We start from the raw sequence: 23,116 nt of genomic DNA, 5'->3' as shown, positions 1-23,116 counted from the left end.
CTATTGATCATCTGTGGGACATCCTCAAACGAAAGGTGGAGGAGCGCAAGGTCTCTAACATCCACCAGCTCTGTGATGTCATCATGGAGGAGGGGAAGAGGACTCCAGTGACAACCTGTGAAGCTCTGGTGACCTCCATGCCCAAGAGGGTTAAGGCAGTGCTGGAAAATAATGGTGGCCACACAAAATATTGACACTTTGGGCCCAATTTGGACATTTTCACTTAGGGGTGTACTGACTTTTGTTGCCAGCGGTTTAGACATTAATGGCTGTGTGTTGAGTTATTTTGAGGGGACAGTAAATTTACACTGTTATACAAGCTGTACACTCACTACTTTACATTGTAGACAAGTGTCATTTCTTCAGTGTTGTCACATGAAAAGATTTACACAATTGTAACTGAGGGGTGTACTTACTTTTTGTCAGATACTGTTTATAGATATAGATATAGATAGAGAGAGTATATACACACAGATGGGTTTTTAGGTCAGAGTTGCACAAAAGCAGTTACCTAGAAAAGAGATTTTTGTTATATGAAGTACAATGCATCTGATATCTCTGTAACGCGCCATCTAGTGTGCAATCTGTACAGTACAATCTGAGCAGGTGGTGGAGTTTGGCACCACCTGGTGGTCACTGAGGGTTATTACACAATGGTTGTGATGGGACCAGAATTTTATTCTTATCAAATTAAGTTTTATATGATGTTTAATATAACAAACAGAGAGAGAGACAGAGTTATGTCATTACATTTACTTCTACCCAAGATTTCATTATTTCTTCCTAGATGGGAGCTGCTGTAACATTATATATTTTGTCACAGATCAGCTGCGGAGCTGATCTGTGTCTCACCTTTACTGCTGTAGGCCGGCTGGCACCTGTTGTTCCACTAGCTTGTGTTCAGCTCTGCTGCACTCTGCAGCTATGGGTGTCACCGGCCTCACCTGTTGCTTAATATAGGATTCCTTCCCGCTACTTCCTGTCCAGCCCCTCATGTGCTTCTCTATTTAAATCCCTTCTGACTAGTTCTGGTTGCTCCCTACCTGTAACCTGCCTTAACCTGACCTCTCGTGAACTGATCTCTTGTGTACCGAATCGGCTTGTTCTGATTATGTTGTCTGCAGCCCGCCTTGACCTTGGCTTGCTATCCGGCTCTCCTTTGCTTCATCCATCCATCCTTGTATGACAGTGTCTTCTGGTACTTCCCTAGCAAGCAGGGTGAACCCGGGGGTCATGACCTGGGGTCAGCATGCAGCTAAGTCCAAACCCTTGTGAGGGGATCCCTGGCAGAATATCGGCTGGCCCTTAGACTCCACGCCCTGGGGGATCCAGTGTCACCTGCTCGCCTGTGGGCTCACTGTAAGTAGTACCATGACAGTTTGCTCAATCCATGAGCACCTCTGAGAATCAGCCACTGACCGAGGATCAAATGCAACATCTAGTTCAGAGACTTAACTCCCACGTAAAAAAGGGAAAGTGGAACTTTAAATTGAAGCGGTTGAAATGCGGAGGTGATGGTTTATATATAGTTTTATTTGTATAAAATTATTCAATTTCATTTGTTACATATATGCACAAGGTGTGAACACGGTAGTACAAAGGTATAAAACATATAACTAAATAAAATTCAAAAACAATCAAGTAGGTAGTATGCGACAGCAAAACGGCCTAAACAAGCCCAACACAGCATGCCCGGCACCTGTGTAAATGATCACATAATAGAAATCTAGGATAGCTGGGTTCATAAAGGTAAGATCATGGGTCATAGTAAATGTGTCTGTAGCATCATGTAGCTCTACGCGTTTCGTGGATTCATTTCCACTCGTCAGGAGCGGATGCGACAGATCCCTGTAAATATAGTAAATAAGGTAAACCACACTCTGTTTGAAGGTGAAAACTATTCATTAAATTTCAGCTCCCGTGATGTGGTCTATGCTCCCGATTCGCCATGTCTCGCTCGCCCCATGCTGCACTTACTACCGGGGTTGGTGAGTGTACTGGGTTAAATCTTTCAAATTTAATGAATAGTTTTCACCTTCAAACAGAGTGTGGTTGAATAATTTTATACAAATAAAACTATATATATACCATCACCTCCGCATTTCAACCGCTTCAATTTAAAGTCCCACATTCCCCCTCTTTTTCTTCAGTAGAGACTTAACTCCCAGCAAGCAAATCAAGAGCAAATAATGGTCCTTCAGGATCTTGCCTCCCATCTGGATCGTCTGCAACTCGCTGCAACTTCAGCTCCTCCCGTTCCTGCTTCTGCTTCAGCTGCTCCCATGTTACCTCCTACACCTGGCAATCCCTGCCTGCATCTGCTGCCGCCACCTTGTTTTTCTGGTGACCCTAAGTCTTGTCGGGGCTTCATTAATCAATGTTCCATCCACTTTGAACTTTCCAGTCACCATTTTCCAACTGATCGCACCAAAGTCGCATATATCATCTGTCTCCTCTCCGGTGATGCTCTAGTTTGGGCCTCCCCACTCTGGGAATCACACAATTCTATCACCGCCGACCTCCAGCTCTTTTTGGATGCATTCCGGAAAACTTTTGATGAGCCCGGCAGAGTGTCTTCAGCTGCTGGGGCCGTCCTTCGTCTTCGTCATCAAGAAATGACAGTCGGCCAACACGCATTTCAATTACGCTGGACTCAAATGGAATAATGAGGCTGCTACCGTTACCTTCTGGCAAGGCCTATCTGAGCGTGTCAAGGATGAGCTCGCTGGACGCACCATTCCTACCACATTGGATGATTTAATTGCATTGAGCATTCAAATAGACATTCGCTACCAGGCGTGGGCCTTGGAGAAATCCAGATCTAGTCATTCCCCTTCTGGCTGTCGCATGGCGCATGGGATTGGGCTTGTGCCTTTATTGTGGCGATAAAAGACATCTTTTGAACTCCTGTCCAGTCTGTCTGGGAAACTCCAGGGTCTAGGTCAACTCGGAGGGAGGTGATCTAGACCGATCCTTTAATTTTGTCCACTTCCCGTGGCTATCCACTGGGCTCAAAATGCTTATCAACTCTCTGCGTTGTGGACTCAAATTTCATTGAACAATCTTTATTTTCCGAGTTGGGCATTGCCTTTGTTGCCTTTGTTATACCCCTCTCCGTGACCGCAGTAGATGGCTCCTTCTTACCTATGAGCCCCATCCGGTTTAAAACCCCTCCTATTGTCTTATGCATTGGGGTTTTGCATGCTGAGGAGATCTCTTTCCTAATTCTGCCTAAATCCTCTAGTCCCATCATCCTGGGCCTTCCATGGTTGCAGGAACACTCCCCGCATCTTGACTGGAATTCTGGATAAGTATTGGCTTGGGGTCCTCAGTGTTAGCAACAATGTATTTCCAAGGTGCTACCTCCTCCTTCCATTCCTCTGGCTGAGACCTCCACAACTCCCGTGTTGCCTTCCCAATATCAGTCTTTCCAAGATGCTTTCTGCAAAAAGTCCTCTGATCGCCTTCCTCCTCACAGAGACTATGATTGCTCCATTGACCTGTTACCAGGGACCTCTCTTCCCTGAGGCCGAGTCTACCCTCTATCTATCCCCGAGACACAAGCCATGTCTGAATACATTCAAGAAAACCTGCAAAAGGGTTTCATCAGTAAATCAAACTCACCTGCTGGAGCTGGGTTCTTCTTTGTAGCGAAAAAAGATGGTTCACTCTGTCCATACATCGACTACAGGGGCCTTAATGCCATCACCGTGAAGAACCGATACCCTCTTCCTTTAATTTCGGAACTCTTTGACAGACTGCGAGGTTCTCATGTTTTTAACAAGCTGGATCTTAGAGGGGCCTACAATTTAATAAGAATCCGGGAAGGTGACAAGTGGAAGACCGCCTTTAACACCAGGGACGGACATTATGAATATCTTGTGATGCCCTTTGGCTTATGCAATGCCCCAGCGGTCTTCCAAAATTTGGTTAATGAGATCTTCCGCGACCTTCTGTATGTCAGTGTTATTGTATATCTGGATGATATTCTTATTTCTCACCAGACTTACTTACCCATCGTCTTCATGTGAAAGCTGTTCTACAGCGTCTACGGGACAATTGTCTATATGCAAAATTGGAGAAATGTCTATTTGAACAAACACAAGTTCCATTTCTGGGCTACATAATCTCGTTACAGGACCTCCTCATGGACCCAGGCAAACTTCGGGCCATCTCTGAGTGGGCCCAGCCCTCTGGTCTTAAAGCCACCCAACGCTTTTTAGGCTTCACCAATTACTATCGCCAATTCATTCGTAACTACTCCACCTTGGTGGCCCCTATTACATCTCTCACTCTTAAGGGTGTCAATGCCCGGCTCTGGTCCCCTGAAGCCATTAATGCTTTCCTCAAACTCAAGGCAGCCTTCCTATCCACCTCAATTCTCCTACGTCTGGACATTACAAAACCCCTTTCTTTGGAGGTTGATGCTTCTTCAGTAGGAGTCAGTGCCGTCCTACTCCAAGCTCAGAAGGGCGAGTCTCAGCCTTGCAGATTCTTTTCTTTTCCAAGAAGTTTTCTGATGCGGAGAAGAACTATACCATTGGGGACCGTGAGCTACTCGCTATTAAACTAGCTCTTCAAGAATGGCAACATCTTCTAGAGGGTTCTCCCCATTGTATTACCATCTATACTGATCATAAAAATCTGCAGTATTTACAATCCGCAAAACACTTGATCCCACGTCAAGCTCGCTGGGCCCTCTTTTTCGCCCACTTCAACTTTAACATTACTTTTTGTCCGGGTGCCAAAAACCTTTGAGCCGATGCCTTGTCCAGGTCGTTTGATGTCAACGATTCTGAGAATCACCTATATCCTGGTCCCATCATCCCTCCGCATCGTATTCTAGCCACTACTCAGCTCCGGTCTATGAAGCCTCTTCCAGGTAAAACTTTTGTAGTTCCCGCACTTCGTCCCAAACTCCTTGCTTGGGCACATGACTCCAAGTTCTCTGGACATCCTAGCATACCTTGTGCTTGTGATTTTCTTCAGCGTCATTACCGGTGGCCTTCTCTTCGTAAGGCTGTCAAGGAATACGTTCAAGCTTGTACGGTTTGTGTACTATCCAAATCTTCCACGTCCGCCCCTGCTGGGTTGCTTTTGCCCTTAGCAGTTCCCGATATACCTTGGCATTGTATTTCCATGGATTTTATCTCAGATCTGCCCCCCTCAACTGGTTCTACAGTCATCTGGGTAGTGGTGGATCGGTTCTCCAAAATGTGTCACTTGATTCCTTTCCCTGGCCTACCTTCTGCTCCCAGTCTTGCCACAACTTTCATTAAGGAGATCTTTCATCTTCATGGGATGCCTTCACATATCGTCTCTGACAGAGGAGTTCAATTTACTGCTCGGTTTTGGAAAGCCTTGGCCAGCTCCTTTGGGATTAAATTGGATTTTTCATCTGCCTTTCATCCCCAGTCCAATGGGCAAACGGAATATGTCAATCAAAATGTAGAACGTTTTCTCCGTGCCTTCATCTCAGCCCACCAAGATGACTGGGTGGACCTTTTGCCCTGGGCAAAGTTTGCCTTAAACCATCACTCCAATGTCAGTTCTGGAAAATCTCCCTTCTTCACTGTTTATGGGCAGCATCCATCTGTTCCCTTTCCTGTTCCCATTTCTCCTCTTGTACCAGCAGCAGCTGAAACTCAAAGGTCCTTCAACTCTATCTGGAAAGAAGTCTCTGAGAATCTTCATCTAGCTGCTTCCAGGCATAAAACATCAGCAGATCACCATCGCCGTCCGACTCCTAAGTTCCTGCCTGGCGATAGAGTTTGGCTCTCTACCAAGCATATCCGACTTTGGGTGCCCTCAATGAAATTTGCCCCTCGCTTCATTGGTCCATTTCCTATTCTCCATCAGATCAATCCAGTTGCTTTCAAGCTCCGTCTGCCCTCTCATCTCAGGATACCCAACGCCTTCCATGTCTCCCTGCTCAGGCCACTGGTCCTCAATCGCTTCTCTCACCCTTCTTCTCACCCCCTCCTGTGGCTGATACCACAGGTCAGTATGAGATTAAAGAAACAATGGACTCCAAGTACTCCCGAGGAGGCTACTCTATCTGATTGATTGGCAGGGCTATGGTCTGGAGGAGAGGTCTTGGGTTCCTGCCACCGATGTCTCAGCCCCACGTTTGGTGACCAGATTCCCTCGGAAATTTCCCTCCAAGCCAGCCCCCTAGACGTGTAGGAGGACCTCGTAAGAGGGGGGGTACTGTCACAGACCAGCTGCGGAGCTGATCTGTGTCTCACCTTTGCTGCTGTAGGCCGGCTGGCACCTGTTGTTCCACTAGCTTGTGTTCAGCTCTGCTGCACTCTGCAGCTATGGGTGTCGCCGGCCTCACCTGTTGCTTAATATATGATTCCTTCCCGCTACTTCCTGTCCAGCCCCTCATGTGCTTCTCTATTTAAATCCCTTTCTGACTAGTTCTGGTTGCTTTTGTGCAACATTTGTTTCTGAGCTCCCGTTGAGTAACCTGCCTTAACCTGACCTCTCATGAACTGATCTCTTGTGTAACGAATCAGCTTGTTCTGATTATGTTGTCTGCAGCCCGCCTTGACCTTGGCTCGCTATCCGGCTCTCCTTTGCTTCATCCATCCATCCTTGTATGACAGTGTCTTCTGGTACTTCCCTAGTGAGCGGGGTGATCCCAGGGGTTGTGACCTGGGGTCAGCACACAGCTAAGGCCAAACCCTCGTGAGGGGGTCCCTGGCAGAATAGCGGCTGGCCCTTAGACTCCACGCCCTGGGGGATCCCGTGTCACCTGCTCGCCTGTGGGCTCACTGTAAGTAGTACCATGACATATTTATTTTCCCATGTTATATGATTTTCTGGTAGATCACAAATATGAGGATGATTAGTGGAGGAATCGCCCGCTTGTGGTCATTCATGCTCTGCCTCCTCTCTCCATCCTCCTGGTCTGATCCTGCTCAAAAGAGAGTTTTCCCGGGGTGGGGTTTTTAGGCAGCACAGTAAAAGATTGAGTCAATAATGTATGAAAAAATAGACGTATTTATTTTTACAATAATGACATGACATGAAAGTTAAAACAATGAGCTCCAGTGGGAAGTACTTTAAAACAATTTTGTTGACCTAAACATACAATTGCAGACATAAATCCATCACAACAAAAAATTATGATAATATGAAAATTGAGCCTGACGCATCTCAACCCATACACTAAGGGTCTTCTTCAGAGGGTCAGTCTGCTGGAAAATATATATAATATTGGTACACATATAGAAATTTTACTTACGTATGATAAAATTAATATACAATACATACATGTAATATAGTTACCCAACAATGTATGTCCAGCAAGAAAAGAAAGAAGCCTTCCACATGGAGATCCCTTTAAAAATTACTTTTTCCTCTTCCCCAAAGGGAGTCCCAAGGCACCTCCACCACCACAGCAGCCAAAACCGGGGCAGTAATCCAGTGATGCAACTTACGAGAGGTCACATTACCAGGCACCACCTGCTAGGTTAGAGGACCGGCCGAAAGGCAGGCCACACCTGTGATGAAATTCAAAGACAGACTAAGTGGAACGCCCATTATGTATAGAACGAATTAATAAGATTAATAAGTGGACAATTGGCCACTAGGAGACAGGAGTCTCCAAATGTATGATATGTATATAGGTAGAGAGGGCCTCAAAGCATTCAAAAGATATACATGTATGCCAAATATGTGAATAGGTAAAAGAGAGGGGGAGAACCTAACACCCTCTAAGGTAATGTTTGGATTCACGTTATTTTCTTTCACTTCCTGGATCCATTTTGAATACTTCCTCGCTCGTTTTGCTCACTGTTGGTTTTTTCAAAATATTTTTTTCACTTATGTCACCACTCATCTTACACAGCACAGACCTATTGCACAGTTTTTCCTTACCCTCACATTATCCATGCTATGCTCATCACCCCTTCACTCTCTTTCCTATTTTTCTTTTTCTTTTTTTCATCCTCTTTCCTTTTTCCTTCACACTCATCTTACCACTAATTTGACACATGGTATAAATTAAGCTGGCTTTCATTATCATCTTGACCTTCTATGTAATCACTCTATTTATTTGGTTCTCACCCTCTCTTTTACCTATTCACATATTTGGCATACATGTATATCTTTTGAATGCTTTGAGGCCCTCTCTACCTGTATACATATCATAGATTTGGAGACTCCTGTCTCCTAGTGGCCAATTGTCCACTTATTAATCTTATTAATTCGTTCTATACATAATGGCCGTTCCACTTAGTCTGGCTTTGAATTTCATCACAGGTGTGGCCTGCCTTTCGGCCGGTCCTCTAACCTAGCAGGTGGTGCCTGGTAATGTGACCTCTCGTAAGTTGCATCGCTGGATTACTGCCCCGGTTTTGGCTGCTGTGGTGGTGGAGGTGCCTTGGGACTCCCTTTGGGGAAGAGGAAAAAGTAATTTTTAAAGGGATCTCCATATGGGAGGCTTCTTTCTTTTCTTGCTGGACATACATTGTTGGGTAACTATATTACATGTATGTATTGTATATTAATTTTATCATACGTAAGTAAAATTTCTATATGTGTACCAATCTTTGTATATTTTCCAGCAGACTGACCCTCTGAAGAAGACCCTTAGTGTATGGGTTGAAACATGTCAGGCTCAATTTTCATATTATCAACATTTTTTGTTGTTATGGATTTATGTCTGCAATTGTATGTTTAGTTCAACAAAAAAATGTTAAAGTACTTCCCACTGGAGCTCATTGTTTTAACTTTCATGTCATGTCATTTTTGTAAAAATAAATACGTCTATTTTTTCATACATTATTGACTCAATCTGTTACTGTGCTGCCTAAAAACCCCACCCCGGGGAAACTCCTCTCTTTTGTTCCTATTCTTAGGGGTGAGCAGCATTTTTTTCTCCCCTTGTGTCCTCTCTTTGCAAGGTCAGATCCTGCTCTGCCTCCTCTCTCCATCCTCCTGGTCATTCCTGCTCTGCCTTCTCTCTCCATCCTCCTGGTCATTCCTGCTCTGCCTCCTCTCTCCATCCTCCTGGTCATTCCTGCTCTGCCTCCTCTCTCCATCCTCCTGATCATTCCTGCTCTGCCTCCTCTCTCCTTCCTCCTGGTCATTCCTGCTCTGCCTTCTCTCTCCTTCCTCCTGATCATTCCTGCTCTGCCTCCTCTCTACTTCCCTCGTGGTCATTCCTGCTCTGCCTCCTCTCTCCATCCTCCTGGTCATTCCTGCTCTGCCTTCTCTCTCCATCCTCCTGATCATTCCTGCTCTGCCTCCTCTCTCCATCCTCCTGATCATTCCTGCTCTGCCTCCTCTCTCCATCCTCCTGATCATTCCTGCTCTGCCTCCTCTCTCCATCCTCCTGATCATTCCTGCTCTGCCTCCTCTCTCCATCCTCCTGGTCAGTTTCTGCTCTGCCTCCTCTCTTCATCCTCCTGGTCATTCCTGCTCTGCCTCCTCTCTCCATCCTCCTGGTCATTCCTGCTCTGCCTCCTCTCTCCATCCTCCTGATCATTCCTGCTCTGCCTCCTCTCTCCATCCTCCTGATCATTCCTGCTCTGCCTCCTCTCTCCATCCTCCTGGTCAGTTTCTGCTCTGCCTCCTCTCTTCATCCTCCTGGTCATTCCTGCTCTGCCTCCTCTCTCCATCCTCCTGGTCATTCCTGCTCTGCCTCCTCTCTCCTTCCTCCTGGTCATTCCTGCTCTGCCTCCTCTCTCCATCCTCCTGGTCATTCCTGCTCTGCCTCCTCTCTCCATCCTCCTGGTCATTCCTGCTCTGCCTCCTCTCTCCATCATCCTGGTCAGTTTCTGCTCTGCCTCCTCTCTCCATCCTCCTGGTCAGTTTCTGCTCTGCCTCCTCTCTCCATCCTCCTGATCATTCCTGCTCTGCTTCCTCTCTCCTTCCTCCTGGTCATTCCTGCTCTGCCTCCTCTCTCCATCCTCCTGGTCATTCCTGCTCTGCTTCCTCTCTCCTTCCTCCTGGTCATTCCTGCTCTGCCTCCTCTCTCCTTCCTCCTGATCATTCCTGCTCTGCCTCCTCTCTCCATCCTCCTGATCATTCCTGCTCTGTCTCCTCTCTCCTTCCTCCTGGTCATTCCTGCTCTCCCTCCTCTCTCCATCCTCCTGATCATTCCTGCTCTGCCTCCTCTCTCCATCCTCCTGGTCATTCCTGCTCTGCCTCCTCTCTCCATCCTCCTGGTCATTCCTGCTCTGCTTCCTCTCTCCTTCCTCCTGGTCATTCCTGCTCTGCCTCCTCTCTCCATCATCCTGGTCATTCCTGCTCTGCCTCCTCTCTCCATCATCCTGGTCATTCCTGCTCTTCCTCCTCTCTCCATCCTCCTGGTCATTCCTGCTCTGCCTCCTCTCTCCTTCCTCCTGGTCAGATCCTGCTCTGCCTCCTCTCTCCTTCCTCCTGGTCAGATCCTGCTCTGCTTCCTCTCTCCATCCTCCTGGTCAGATCCTGCTCTGCCTCCTCTCTCCTTCCTCCTGGTCAGATCCTGCTCTGCCTCCTCTCTCCTTCCTCCTGATCATTCCTGCTCTGCCTCCTCTCTCCATCCTCCTGGTCAGTTCCTGCTCTGCCTCCTCTCTCCATCCTCCTGGTCATTCCTGCTCTTCCTCCTCTCTCCATCCTCCTGGTCAGATCCTGCTCTGCCTCCTCTCTCCATCCTCCTGATCATTCCTGCTCTGCCTCCTCTCTCCTTCCTCCTGGTCAGATCCTGCTCTGCCTCCTCTCTCCATCCTCCTGGTCATTCCTGCTCTGCCTCCTCTCTCCTTCCTCCTGGTCAGATCCTGCTCTGCCTCCTCTCTCCTTCCTCCTGGTCAGATCCTGCTCTGCTCTCTGTGAGGCTCCCAATTTTACATGGTCATCTTCAGCTCCTCCCTCCTCTCTATGTCTCCTTGTCCACAAGAACTTGCTATTCCTTTCACTTCCTGTTGTGTCTATGGGGCAGGAAGTGAAGGGAAATCTCCCCAAATGGAACACAGATAGCAAGGGAAACCTAATAAGGGTATAACCCTCCATTACTCCATCCCAAATAAAAAAATGCCTAAAGTTCTACTTCAAAGAAGAAAGAAATGTGGGCAGTCAGTCAGTCCCTCCCATTGGAATGCTGTGACAGGATTGGCTGAGGGCAGAGACAGTGGGGCTGGTCACATGGCATTTGTTGGGAATTCGGATCCCTCATGTGATGCAGTGTGTGTTAGAGCACAATGGGCCCCCTTCCTCCTCGGGCCCTTATACCCCACACACATTGCACCCATAGAGAACTGCCACCACCAGAGGTCAGAAAACATTTTTCCTCTCTAACCCGTCCGTGGAGGAAGTCGTTCTGCACTGAACGTCATTGTGAAACTGCAGAGTAGAGGATAAATAAAGGGCCCGTTCCGGCTCCTCCACATCTTCTGCTGGGGTTCTGTGTGTGATGGAATCTTCAATCTGTCCTCCTGAAGATACATTCATAGATGACACCAAGGTGACACCACGCATGGTTCCTTTTGATATATACGGTAAATCTGATACTTTATAGAAGATGTCTGTATTGTTGGATTGTGTCAGCCAATTAGAAAGTTATTTTTAATTTTTATCTTTGTTACATTTTCTCCCTCAGGCTTTCGAAATGTAAATGATTTCCTTTTTCACCTTAAATAATGATTGGTTTCCTTTACAGCTGATGAAGGACCTAGTACTTGTTTTATCCAGGACCGTGGTCTCCACACTGTGGCCCACGGACTGAATGTGGCCCTTTGCTTGCCATTATCTGGCCCTTGGGGCACTATTCCTCCCACTGATGGAGAAAAATATAAGGCTGGATACTCCAAATATTCTTCTATATCCTTTGAAATGTCATTTTGCTGTCAGACTGTTCTAAACACAGGAAACATGCGCCCCTTTACAGGCATACTATAGACACCCCCCAGGTACGAAATTTAAAGGGATATTACAATTTTATTGTTTGACTTTAAGCATTATTAAAATCACTGCTCCCGAAAAAACGGCCATTTTTAAAACTTTTTTTTGCATTGACCCATGTCCCCTGGGGCAGGACCCGGGTCCCCAAACACTTTTTATGACAATACCATGCATATAATCCTTTAAAATTAGCACTTTTAATTTCTCCCATTGTTCATTGATAAAAAGGGCATGGGAATTCCCCACAGGGGAACCCCGAACCAAAATTAAAAAAAAAAAATGACATGGGGGTCCCCCTAAATTCCATACCAGGCCCTTCAGGTCTGGTATGGATATTAAGGGGAACCCCGGCCAAAATTGAAAAAAAAAATGGAGTGGGGTCCCCCCAAAAATCCTTACCAGACCCTTATCCGAGCACGCAACCTGGCAGGCTGCAGGAAAAGAGGGGGGACGAGAGTGCGGCCCCCCCCTCCTGAACCGTACCAGGCCACATGCCCTCAACATTGGGAGGGTGCTTTGGGGTAGCCCCCCAAAACACCTTGTCCCCATGTTGATGAGGACAAGGGCCTCATCCCCACAACCCTGGCCGGTGGTTGTGGGGGTCTGCGGGCGGGGGGCTTATCGGCATCTGGAAGCCCCCTTTAACAAGGGGACCCCCAGATCCCGGCCCCCCCCGTGTGAAATGGTAAGGGGGTATTTACCCCTACCATTTCACTAAAAAACTGTCAAAAATGTTAAAAAGAGACAGTTTTTGACAATTCCTTTATTTAAAGTCTTCTTCTTTCTTCTATCTTCCTTCATCTTCTTCTTCTGGCTCTTCTGGTTCTTCCTCTGGCGTTCTCGTCCAGCATCTCCTCCGCGGCGTCTTCTATCTTCTTCTCCTCGAGCCTCTCAGCACCCATGGCATGGGGGGAGGCTCCCGCTGTGTGAGGTGTCTCCTCTTCTGACGGTTCTTAAATAATGGGGGGCGGGGCCACCCGGTGACCACGCCCCCCTCTGATGCACGGGACATAACGGGACTTCCTTGTGGCATTCCCCGTGACGTCACAGGGAAGTCCCATCAAGTCACCGTGCCTCGGGGGGGGGGGGCGGGGCCACCGGGTACGAAATTTAAAGGGATATTACACTTTTATTGTTTCACTTTAAGCATTATTAAAATCACTGCTCCCGAAAAACGTCTATTTTTAAATTTTTTTTTCATTGATCCATGTCCCCTGGGGCAGGACCCGGGTCCCCAAACACTTTTTATGACAATAACTTTCATATTAGCCTTTAAAATTAGCACTTTTGATTATTCATGTTCGTGTCCCATAGACTTTAACGGTGTTCGCGTGTTCGAGCGAACTTTTTTCCTGTTCACATGTTCTGGTGCGAACCGAACAGGGGGGTGTTCGGCTCATCCCATCCCCCCAGCACTGCCATTGATCCCATCCTCCCCAAGCACTGCCACTGATCCCATCCCCCCCAAGCACTGCCATTGATCCCATCCCCCAGCACTTCCATTGATCCCAACCCCCCCAAGCACTACCATTGATCCCATCCCCCCAAGCACTGCCACTGATCCCATCCCCCCAAGCACTGCCATTTGATCCCATCCCCCCAGCACTGCCATAGATCCCATCCCCCCAAGCACTGCCAATTATCCCATCCCCCGAGCACTGCCACAGATCCCATCCCCCCAGCACTGCCACTGATTTCATCCCCCCCCAGCACTTCCATTGATCCCATCCCCCCAAGCACTGCCATTGATCCCATCCCCCCAGCACTGCCATTGATCCCATCCCCCCAAGCTCTGCCATTTGATCCCATCCCCCCAGCACTGCCATTTGATCCAATCCCCCCAGCACTGCCATTGATCCCATCCCCCCAAGCTCTGCCATTTGATCCCATCCCCCCAGCACTTCCATAGATCCCATCCCCCCAAGCACTGCCAATGATCCCATCCCCCCAGCACTGCCACTGATCCCATCCCCCGAGCACTGCCATTAATTCCATCCCCCCCCAGCACTGCCATTGATCCCACCCCCCCCAGCACTGCCATTGATCCCATCCCCCCAAGAACTGTCATTGATCCCATCACCCCCCCAAGCACTGACCACAGATCCCATCCACCCAGGCACTGCCATTGATCCAATCCCCTACAAGCACTGCCATTGATCCCATCCCCCCAGCACTGCCATTGATCCCATCCCCCCCCAAGCACTTCCATTGATCCCATCCCCCCAGCACTGCCATTGATCCCATCCCCCCCCAAGCACTTCCATTGATCCCATCCCCCCAGCACTGCCATTGATCCCATCCCCCCAAGTACTGCCATTGATCCCATCCCCCCCAAGCACTGCCATTGATCCCATCCCCCCCAAGCACTGCCATTTGATCCCATCCCCCCAGCACTGCCATTGATCCCATCCCCCCAAGCACTGCCAATTATCCCATCCCCCGAGCACTGCCACTGATCCCATCCCCCCAGCACTGCCACTGATTTCATCCCCCCCCCCAGCACTTCCATTGATCCCATCCCCCCAAGCACTGCCATTGATCCCATCCCCCCAGCACTGCCATTGATCCCATCCCCCCAAGCTCTGCCATTTGATCCCATCCCCCCAGCACTTCTATAGATCCCATCCCCCCAAGCACTGCCAATGATCCCATCCCCCCAGCACTGCCACTGATCCCATCCCCCGAGCACTGCCATTAATTCCATCCCCCCCCAGCACTGCCATTGATCCCATCACCCCCCAAGCACTGACCACAGATCCCATCCACCCCGGCACTGCCATTGATCCAATCCCCTACAAGCACTGCCATTGATCCCATCCCCCCCCAAGCACTTCCATTGATCCCATCCCCCCAGCACTGCCATTGATCCCATCCCCCCAAGTACTGCCATTGATCCCATCCCCCCCAAGCACTGCCATTGATCCCACCACCCAAGCACTTCCATTGATCCCATCCCCCCTAAGCACTGCCATTTGATCCCATCCCCCCAAGCACTGCCACTAATCCCATCCCCCCAAGCACTGCCATTGATTCCATCCCCCCCAGAACTGCCACTGATTTCATCTGCCCCAGCACTGCCATTGATCCCATCCCCCCCAAGAACTGCCATTGATCCCACCCCCCCAAGCACTGCCATTGATCCCATCCCCCCAAGTACTGCCATTGATCCCATCCCCCCCAAGCACTGCCATTGATCCCACCACCCAAGCACTTCCATTGATCCCATCCCCCCCAAGCACTGCCATTTGATCCCATCCCCCCAAGCACTGCCACTAATCCCATCCCCCCAAGCACTGCCATTGATTCCATCCCCCCCAGAACTGCCACTGATTTCATCTGCCCCAGCACTGCCATTGATCCCATCCCCCCCAAGAACTGCCATTGATCCCACCCCCCCCAGCACTGCCATTGATCCCATCCCCCCCAAGCACTGCCACTGATCCCATCCCCCCAAGCACTGCCACTCATCCCACCCCCAAGCACTGCCACTGATCCCATCCCCCCCAAGCACTGCCACTGATCCCATCCCCCCAAGCACTGGCATTGATCCCATCCCCCCAAGCACTGCCACTGATCCCATCCCCCCAGCACTGCCATTAATCCCATTTCCCCAAGCACTGCCAGTAATCCCACCCCCCCAAGCACTGCCACTGATCCCATCCCCCCCAGCACTGCCATTGATCCCATCCCGCCAAGCACTGCCACTGATCCCATCCCCCCAAGCACTGCCACTCATCCCATCCCCCCAGCACTGCCATTGATCCCATCCCCCCAAGCACTGCCACTGATCCCATCCCCCTCAAGCACTGCCATTGATCCCATCCCCCCCAAGCACTGCCACTCATCCCACCCCCAAGCACTGCCACTGATCCCATCCCCCTCAAGCACTGCCACTGATCCCATCCCCCCAAGCACAGGCATTGATCCCATCCCCCCAAGCACTGCCACTCATCCCATCCCCCAAGCACTGCCATTGATCCCATCCCCCCAAGCACTGCCACTGATCCCATCCCCCTCAAGCACTGCCACTGATCCCATCCCCCCCAAGCACTGCCACTGATCCCATCCTCCCCAAGCACAGCCATTCATCCAATCCCCGCCAAACACTGCCATTGATCCCATCCCCCCAAGCACTTACATTGATCCCATCCCCCCAAGCACTGCCACTGATCCCATCCCCCCCAAGCACTGCCACTGATCTCATCCCCCCAATCACTGCCATTGATCCCACCCTGCCAGCACTTTCATTGATTCCACCCCTCCTAGCACTTCCATTGATCCCATCCTCCCAGCACTTCCATTAATCCCATCCCCCCAAGCGCTGCCATTGATCCCATCCCCCCAGCACTGCCATTGATCCCATCCCCCCCCAAGCACTGCCATTGATCCCATCCCCCCCAAGCACTACCACTCATCCCATCCCCCCAGCACTGCCACTGATCCTATCCACCCACCCCCTGCTAGGGCTGCTGATAAGGCAGTACAGCCAGCTCTCTTGTACTGGGCCCAGGCCTTATCAATTCAAAAGGGGGGTCCAGGCACCCGCCAAGCAGGAGATCCGGCAGTACCGCCTTACTGCTGACACTTGTGACTCTTGTGCAGTGTTGCCGGATTCTACGTTTCTTTTCTTCCTCCGGCTGCACTGCAGGAGGATCACTTCTAGTATTTCTGCCCCCTTCCCCCTGCTGTCTGGGACCCTTCTGTGCCCTTTTCCCCCTTAGTTCTGCTGGTTTCCCTTCTCTCCTCCTGGTGGGTGCTGAGGGCACACGGGGGGTTATTTCTGTATGGTGAGTGGTGGGGGGAGGGGGGTCACCTTCCCGAATGAACACATTGAGCAATCAGTACCAATCATTCAATGTGGAGGTGCAGATATTGCCTCCGTGCCGCTATTCACTTGAATGGGTCTTGTGCGGCGGGGGTGTAATTTCTGCCATGGTTGCAAAGCATCGCAGGTGGTGCAATTTAGCAAAAATATGATTTGATATTTTCAGAGGAGGGGGGCCCTATATGGGGCCCCAGGATTTCTATCAGCAGCCCTGCCCCCTGCACTGCCACTTATCCCATCCCCCCCAGCATTGCCACTGATTACTTTCTCCCCACCACCACCATTGCCACTAATCACACCCCCCAGCCCCAGCAACCAATGGGTGAGCGGTAATGATGTGCTGTAACCTTTAGCAACCAATCAGTGAGTGGTAATGATGTGCTGTAACCTATGACAACCAATCGCAATAGCGATCTGATCTTCTGTAGTAAACTGATTTTAAGTCTAGCTGCTATTTATTGTCTCAGAGCAGATGAAGAGCAAAACTGCATGAGGGGGGGGAAGGGGGGGGCAATGTTTGCCCAGAGATCAATCAATATTAAAGACCCTGCCTGGCCCCACCCCTTTTATTCGTTGGGCCTCAGTTTTTTTCAGTTATGCAGGCTCCGCATCACATGGGGGCGTTACCTATGTAAACACAAGCCCGCCTAGGAACGCCCACTCCTCCAGACTGACACCTGCCCATCAAGGCATTTTGATATTTGCATAACTCCTCCCACTGATTGTATCAGGACTGGGGGCTCTGGAGAGGTGTACAGAGGCCGGGGGCTGGGATGTTTTCAGGAAGCTATGTACAGCCCCCTGCCGGCCTCGCCCACCAGCCATGATCTGTATGCATTGCATAGAGAAGCACAGAGACCCGGTGATGACATCATATATATATATAATGAAATTCAGAGGTTTTATTTAATGATTTCATTGGCATGTTGATGAGGAGGGAGGGAGGAGCCCCCGCCCCCCATCTTCTGTTTTGGTGTACAGTACACGGGGGAAATGCTTCTGCCTGTCAGTTGCTGATTTGACACGTAAAGTTGTCATTTACAAAATAAATAAAGGGAAGTGAAAGATACAACATGAAGGAAAAAAAATCTTCTGCTTTCTGTGACAAAAAAAAAAAACAATCAATCAGGGAAAAAGCAATATTAGATGTAGATTAAAAAAAATCCCAAAAACCTCCATTAAAGCCCAACTCCGCCCACAATGACCTCTCCGGGGGATCCATAGCCTCAGAAGGGACCCCCGTCATGTCTCCGCCCTCCTCTCCTTCTGACCAATCACAAAACAAAGCCTGGGCTGTGGACGAAACGGCAGTGAAGGGGGAATAAATCCACAAATCCACATAGGATTGGATGATGGAAGGCACAGGATGATGGAAGGCACAGGATGATGGAGGGCACAGGATAATGGAGGGCACAGGATGATGGAAGGCACAGGATGATGGAGGGCACAGGATGATGGAAGGCACAGGATCATGGAGGGCACAGGATGATGGGGGGCACAGGATGATGGAGGGCACAGGGAGATGGAGGGCACAGGATGATGGAGGGCACAGGATGATGGAGGCACAGGATGGTGGAGGGCACAGGATGATGGAGGGCACAGGATGATGGGGGGCACAGGATGATGGAGTGCACAGGATGATGGGGGGCACAGGATGATGGAGGGCACAGGGAGATGGAGGGCACAGGATGATGGCGGGCACAGGATGATGGAGTGCACAGGGAGATGGAGGGCACAGGATGATGGAGGGCACAGGATGATGGAGGGCACAGGATGATGGGGGGCACAGGATAATGGAGGGCACAGGATGATGGAAGGCACAGGATCATGGAGGGCACAGAATGATGGGGGGCACAGGATGATGGAGGGCACAGGATGATGGAGTGCACAGGATGATGGAGGGCACAGGATGATGGAGTGCACAGGATGATGGGGAGCACAGGATGATGGAGGGCACAGGGAGATGGAGGGCACAGGATGATGGAGGGCACAGGATGATGGAGTGCACAGGGAGATGGAGGGCACAGGATGATGGAGGGCACAGGGAGATGGAGGGCACAGGATGATGGAGGGCACAGGATGATGGGGGGCACAGGATAATGGAGGGCACAGGATGATGGAAGGCACAGGATCATGGAGGGCACAGAATGATGGGGGGCACAGGATGATGGAGGGCACAGAATGATGGGGGGCACAGGATGATGGAGGGCACAGGATGATGGAGGGCACAGGATGATGGAGTGCACAGGATGATGGAGGGCACAGGATGATGGAGTGCACAGGATGATGGGGGGCACAGGATGATGGAGGGCACAGGATGATGGAGGGCACAGGATGATGGAAGGCAAGGATGATGGAGGGCACAGGATGATGGAGGGCACAGGGAGATGGAGGGCACAGGATGATGGAGGGCACAGGATGATGGAGTGCACAGGGAGATGGAGGGCACAGGATGATGGAGGGCACAGGGAGATGGAGGGCACAGGATGATGGAGGGCACAGGATGATGGAGGATACAGGATGATGGGGGGCACAGGATAATGGAGGGCACAGGATGATGGAGGGCACAGGATGATGGAAGGCACAGGATCATGGAGGGCACAGGATGATGGGGGGCACAGGATGATGGAGGGCACAGGGAGATGGAGGGCACAGGATGATGGAAGGCACAGGATGATGGAGGGCACAGGATGATGAAGGGCACAGGATGATGGGGGGCACAGGATGATGGAGAGCACAGGATGATGGAGGGCACAGGATGATGGAGGGCACAGGATGATGGGGGGCACAGGATGATGGGGGCACAGGATGATGGAGAGCACAGGATGATGGGGGGCAGAGGGAGATGGAGGGCACAGGATGATGGAAGGCACAGGATGATGGAGGGCACAGGATGATGGAGAGCACAGGATGATGGGGGCACAGGATGATGGAGAGCACAGGATGATGGGGGGCAGAGGGAGATGGAGGGCACAGGATGATGGAAGGCACAGGATGATGGAGGGCACAGGATGATGGAGGGCACAGGGAGATGGAGGGCACAGGGAGATGGAGGGCACAGGATGATGGAGGGCACAGGATGATGGGGGGCAGAGGGAGATGGAGGGCACAGGATGATGGAAGGCACAGGATGATGGAGGGCACAGGATGATGGAGGGCACAGGGAGATGGAGGGCACAGGATGATGGAAGGCACAGGATGATGGAGGGCACAGGATGATGGAGGGCACAGGGAGATGGAGGGCACAGGATGATGGAAGGCACAGGATGATGGGGGGCACAGGATGATGGAGGGCACAGGATGATGGAGGGCACAGGATGATGGGGGGCACAGGATGAGGGAGGGCACAGGATGATGGAGGGCACAGGGAGATGGAGGGCACAGGATGATGGAAGGCACAGGATGATGGAGGGCACAGGGAGATGGAGGGCACAGGATGATGTAGGCACAGGATGATGGAGGGCACAGGATGAATGAAGGCACAGGATGATGGAGGGCACAGGGAGATGGAGGGCACAGGATGATGGGGGCACAGGATGATGGAAGGCACAGGATGATGGAAGGCGCAGGATGATGGAGGGCACAGGATGATGGAGGGCACAGGATGATGGGGGGCACAGGGAGATGAGGGCACAGGATGATGGAAGACACAGGATATTGGAAGGCACAGGATGATGGGGGCACAGGATGATGGAAGGCACAGGATGATTGAAGGCACAGGGAGATGGAGGGCACAGGATGATGGGGGGCACAGGATGATGGAGGGCCCAGGGAGATGGAGGGCACAGGATGATGGAAGGCACAGGGAGATGGAGGGCATAGGATGATGGAGGGCAGAGGATGATGGAGGGCACAGGATGATGGAGGGCACAGGGAGATGGAGGGCACAGGATGATGGAAGGCACAGGATGATGGAGGGCACAGGATGATGGAGGGCACAGGGAGATGGAGGGCACAGGATGATGAAAGGCACAGGATGATGGAGGGCACAGGATGATGGGGGGCACAGGATGATGGAGGGCACAGGATGATGGGGGGCACAGGATGATGGGGGGCACAGGATGATGGAGGGCACAGGGAGATGGAGGGCACAGGGAGATGGGGGGCACGAGATGATAAAGGGCACAGGATGATGGAGGGCACAGGATGATGGAGGACACAGGATGATGGGGGGCACAGGATGATGGAGGGCACAGGATGATGGGGGCACAGGATGATGGAAGGCACAGGATGATGGAGGGCACAGGATGATGGAGGGCACAGGATGATGGAGGGCACAGGGAGATGGAGGGCACAGGATGATGGAGGGCACAGGATGATGGGAGGCACAGGATGATGGAGGGCACAGGATGATGGAAGGCACAGGATGATGGAGGGCACAGGATGATGGAGGGCACAGGGAGATGGAGGGCACAGGATGATGGAGGGCACAGGATGATGGAGGGCACAGGGAGATGGAGGGCACAGGATGATGGGGGCACAGGGAGATGGAGGGCACAGGATGATGGGGGCACAGGATGATGGAAGGCACAGGATGATGGAAGGCACAGGGAGATGGAGGGCACAGGGGGATGGAGGGCATAGGATGATGGAGGGCACAGGGAGATGGAGGGCACAGGATGATGGAAGGCACAGGATGATGGAGGGCACAGGATGATGGAGTGCACAGGATGATGGGGGGCACAGGGAGATGAGGGCACAGGATGATGGAAGGCACAGGATGATGGGGGCACAGGATGATGGAGGGCACAGGATGATTGAAGGCACAGGGAGATGGAGGGCACAGGATGATGGGGGGCACAGGATGATGAAGGGCCCAGGGAGATGGGGGGCACAGGATGATGGAGGGCACAGGATGATGGGGGGCACAGGATGATGGGGGGCACAGGATGATGGAGAGCACAGGATGATGGAGGGCACAGGGAGATGGAGGGCACAGGGGGATGGAGGGCATAGGATGATGGAGGGCAGAGGATGACGGAGGGCACAGGATGATGGAGAGCACAGGATGATGGAGGGCACAGGATGATGGAGGGCACAGGGAGATGGAGAGCACAGGATGATGGAGGGCACAGGATGATGGAGGGCACAGGATGATGGGGGGCACAGGATGATGGAGGGCACAGGGAGATGGAGGGCATAGGATGATGGAAGGCACAGGATGATGGAGGGCACAGGAAGATGGAGAGCACATGGAGGTGGAGGGCACAGGATGATGGAGGGCACAGGATGATGGAGGGCACAGGGAGATGGAGGGCACAGGATGATGGAGAGCACAGGATGATGGAGTGCACAGGATGATGGAGGGCACAGGATGATGGAGGGCACAGGGAGATGGAGGGCACAGGATGATGGAGGGCACAGGGAGATGGAGAGCACAGGATGATGGAGGGCACAGGATGATGGAGGGCACAGGATGATGGGGGGCACAGGATGATGGAAGGCACAGGATGATGAGGGGCACAGGATGATGGAGGGCACAGGGAGATGGAGGGCACAGGATGATGGAGGGCACAGGGAGATGGAGGGCACAGGGAGATGGAGAGCACAGGATGATGGAGGGCACAGGATGATGGAGGGCACAGAATGATGGGGGGCACAGGATGATGGAGGGCACAGGGAAATGGAGAGCACAGGATGATGGAGGGCACAGGATGATGGAGGGCACAGGGAGATGGAGAGCACAGGATGATGGAGGGCACAGGATGATGGGGGGCACAGGATGATGGAAGGCACAGGATGATGGAGGGCACAGGATGATGGGGGGCACAGGGAGATGGAGGGCACAGGGAGATGGAGAGCACAGGATGATGGAGGGCACAGGATGATGGGGGGCACAGGATGATGGAAGGCACAGGATGATGGAGGGCACAGGGAGATGGAGAGCACAGGATGATGGAGGGCACAGGATGATGGAGGGCACAGGATGATGGGGGGCACAGGGAGATGGAAGGCATAGGATGATGGAAGGCACAGGATGATGGAGGGCACAGGATGATGGGGGGCACAGGGAGATGGAGAGCACAGGATGATGGAGGGCACAGGGAGATGGAGGGCACAGGATGATGGAGGGCACAGGATGATGGAGGGCACAGGGAGATGGAGGGCACAGGATGATGGGGGGCACAGGATGATGGGGGGCACAGGGAAATGGAGAGCACAGGATGATGGAGGGCACAGGATGATGGAGGGCACAGGATGATGGGGGCACAGGGAGATGGAGGGCACAGGATGATGGAGGGCACAGGATGATGGAGGGCACAGGATGATGGAGGGCACAGGGAGATGGAGGGCACAGGATGATGGAAGACACAGGATATTGGAAGGCACAGGATGATGGGGGCACAGGATGATGGAGGGCACAGGGAGATGAGGGCACAGGATGATGGAAGACACAGG

At 51.5% G+C, this 23,116-nt stretch overlaps 1 protein-coding gene across 13 annotated transcripts in view; it reads left to right on the top strand.

Moving 5' to 3' along the window:
* LOC141147337 (uncharacterized) overlaps window positions 1–23,116 on the top strand; it is a 110,066-nt gene that overhangs the window by 4,704 nt on the left and 82,246 nt on the right. For 12 of the 13 annotated variants that reach the window (XM_073634577.1, XM_073634576.1, XM_073634572.1 and 9 more), the window contains exon 1: window positions 11,335–11,489. The exons of the other annotated variant lie outside the window; for it this stretch is intronic. In XM_073634577.1, coding sequence (XP_073490678.1) covers window positions 11,405–11,489 — 85 coding nt within the window. In that variant the 5' untranslated portion in view covers window positions 11,335–11,404. Of the gene's footprint in view, window positions 1–11,334; window positions 11,490–23,116 lie in introns of those variants that run through there. 13 annotated transcript variants of the gene reach the window in all.

Source organism: Aquarana catesbeiana, linkage group LG06 (assembly GCF_042186555.1).
Source record: "Aquarana catesbeiana isolate 2022-GZ linkage group LG06, ASM4218655v1, whole genome shotgun sequence".
NCBI classification, from domain to species: domain Eukaryota; kingdom Metazoa; phylum Chordata; class Amphibia; order Anura; family Ranidae; genus Aquarana; species Aquarana catesbeiana.
The sequence above is the reverse complement of the archived record's forward strand: the minus strand, read 5'-3'. Positions and strand labels throughout refer to the sequence as shown.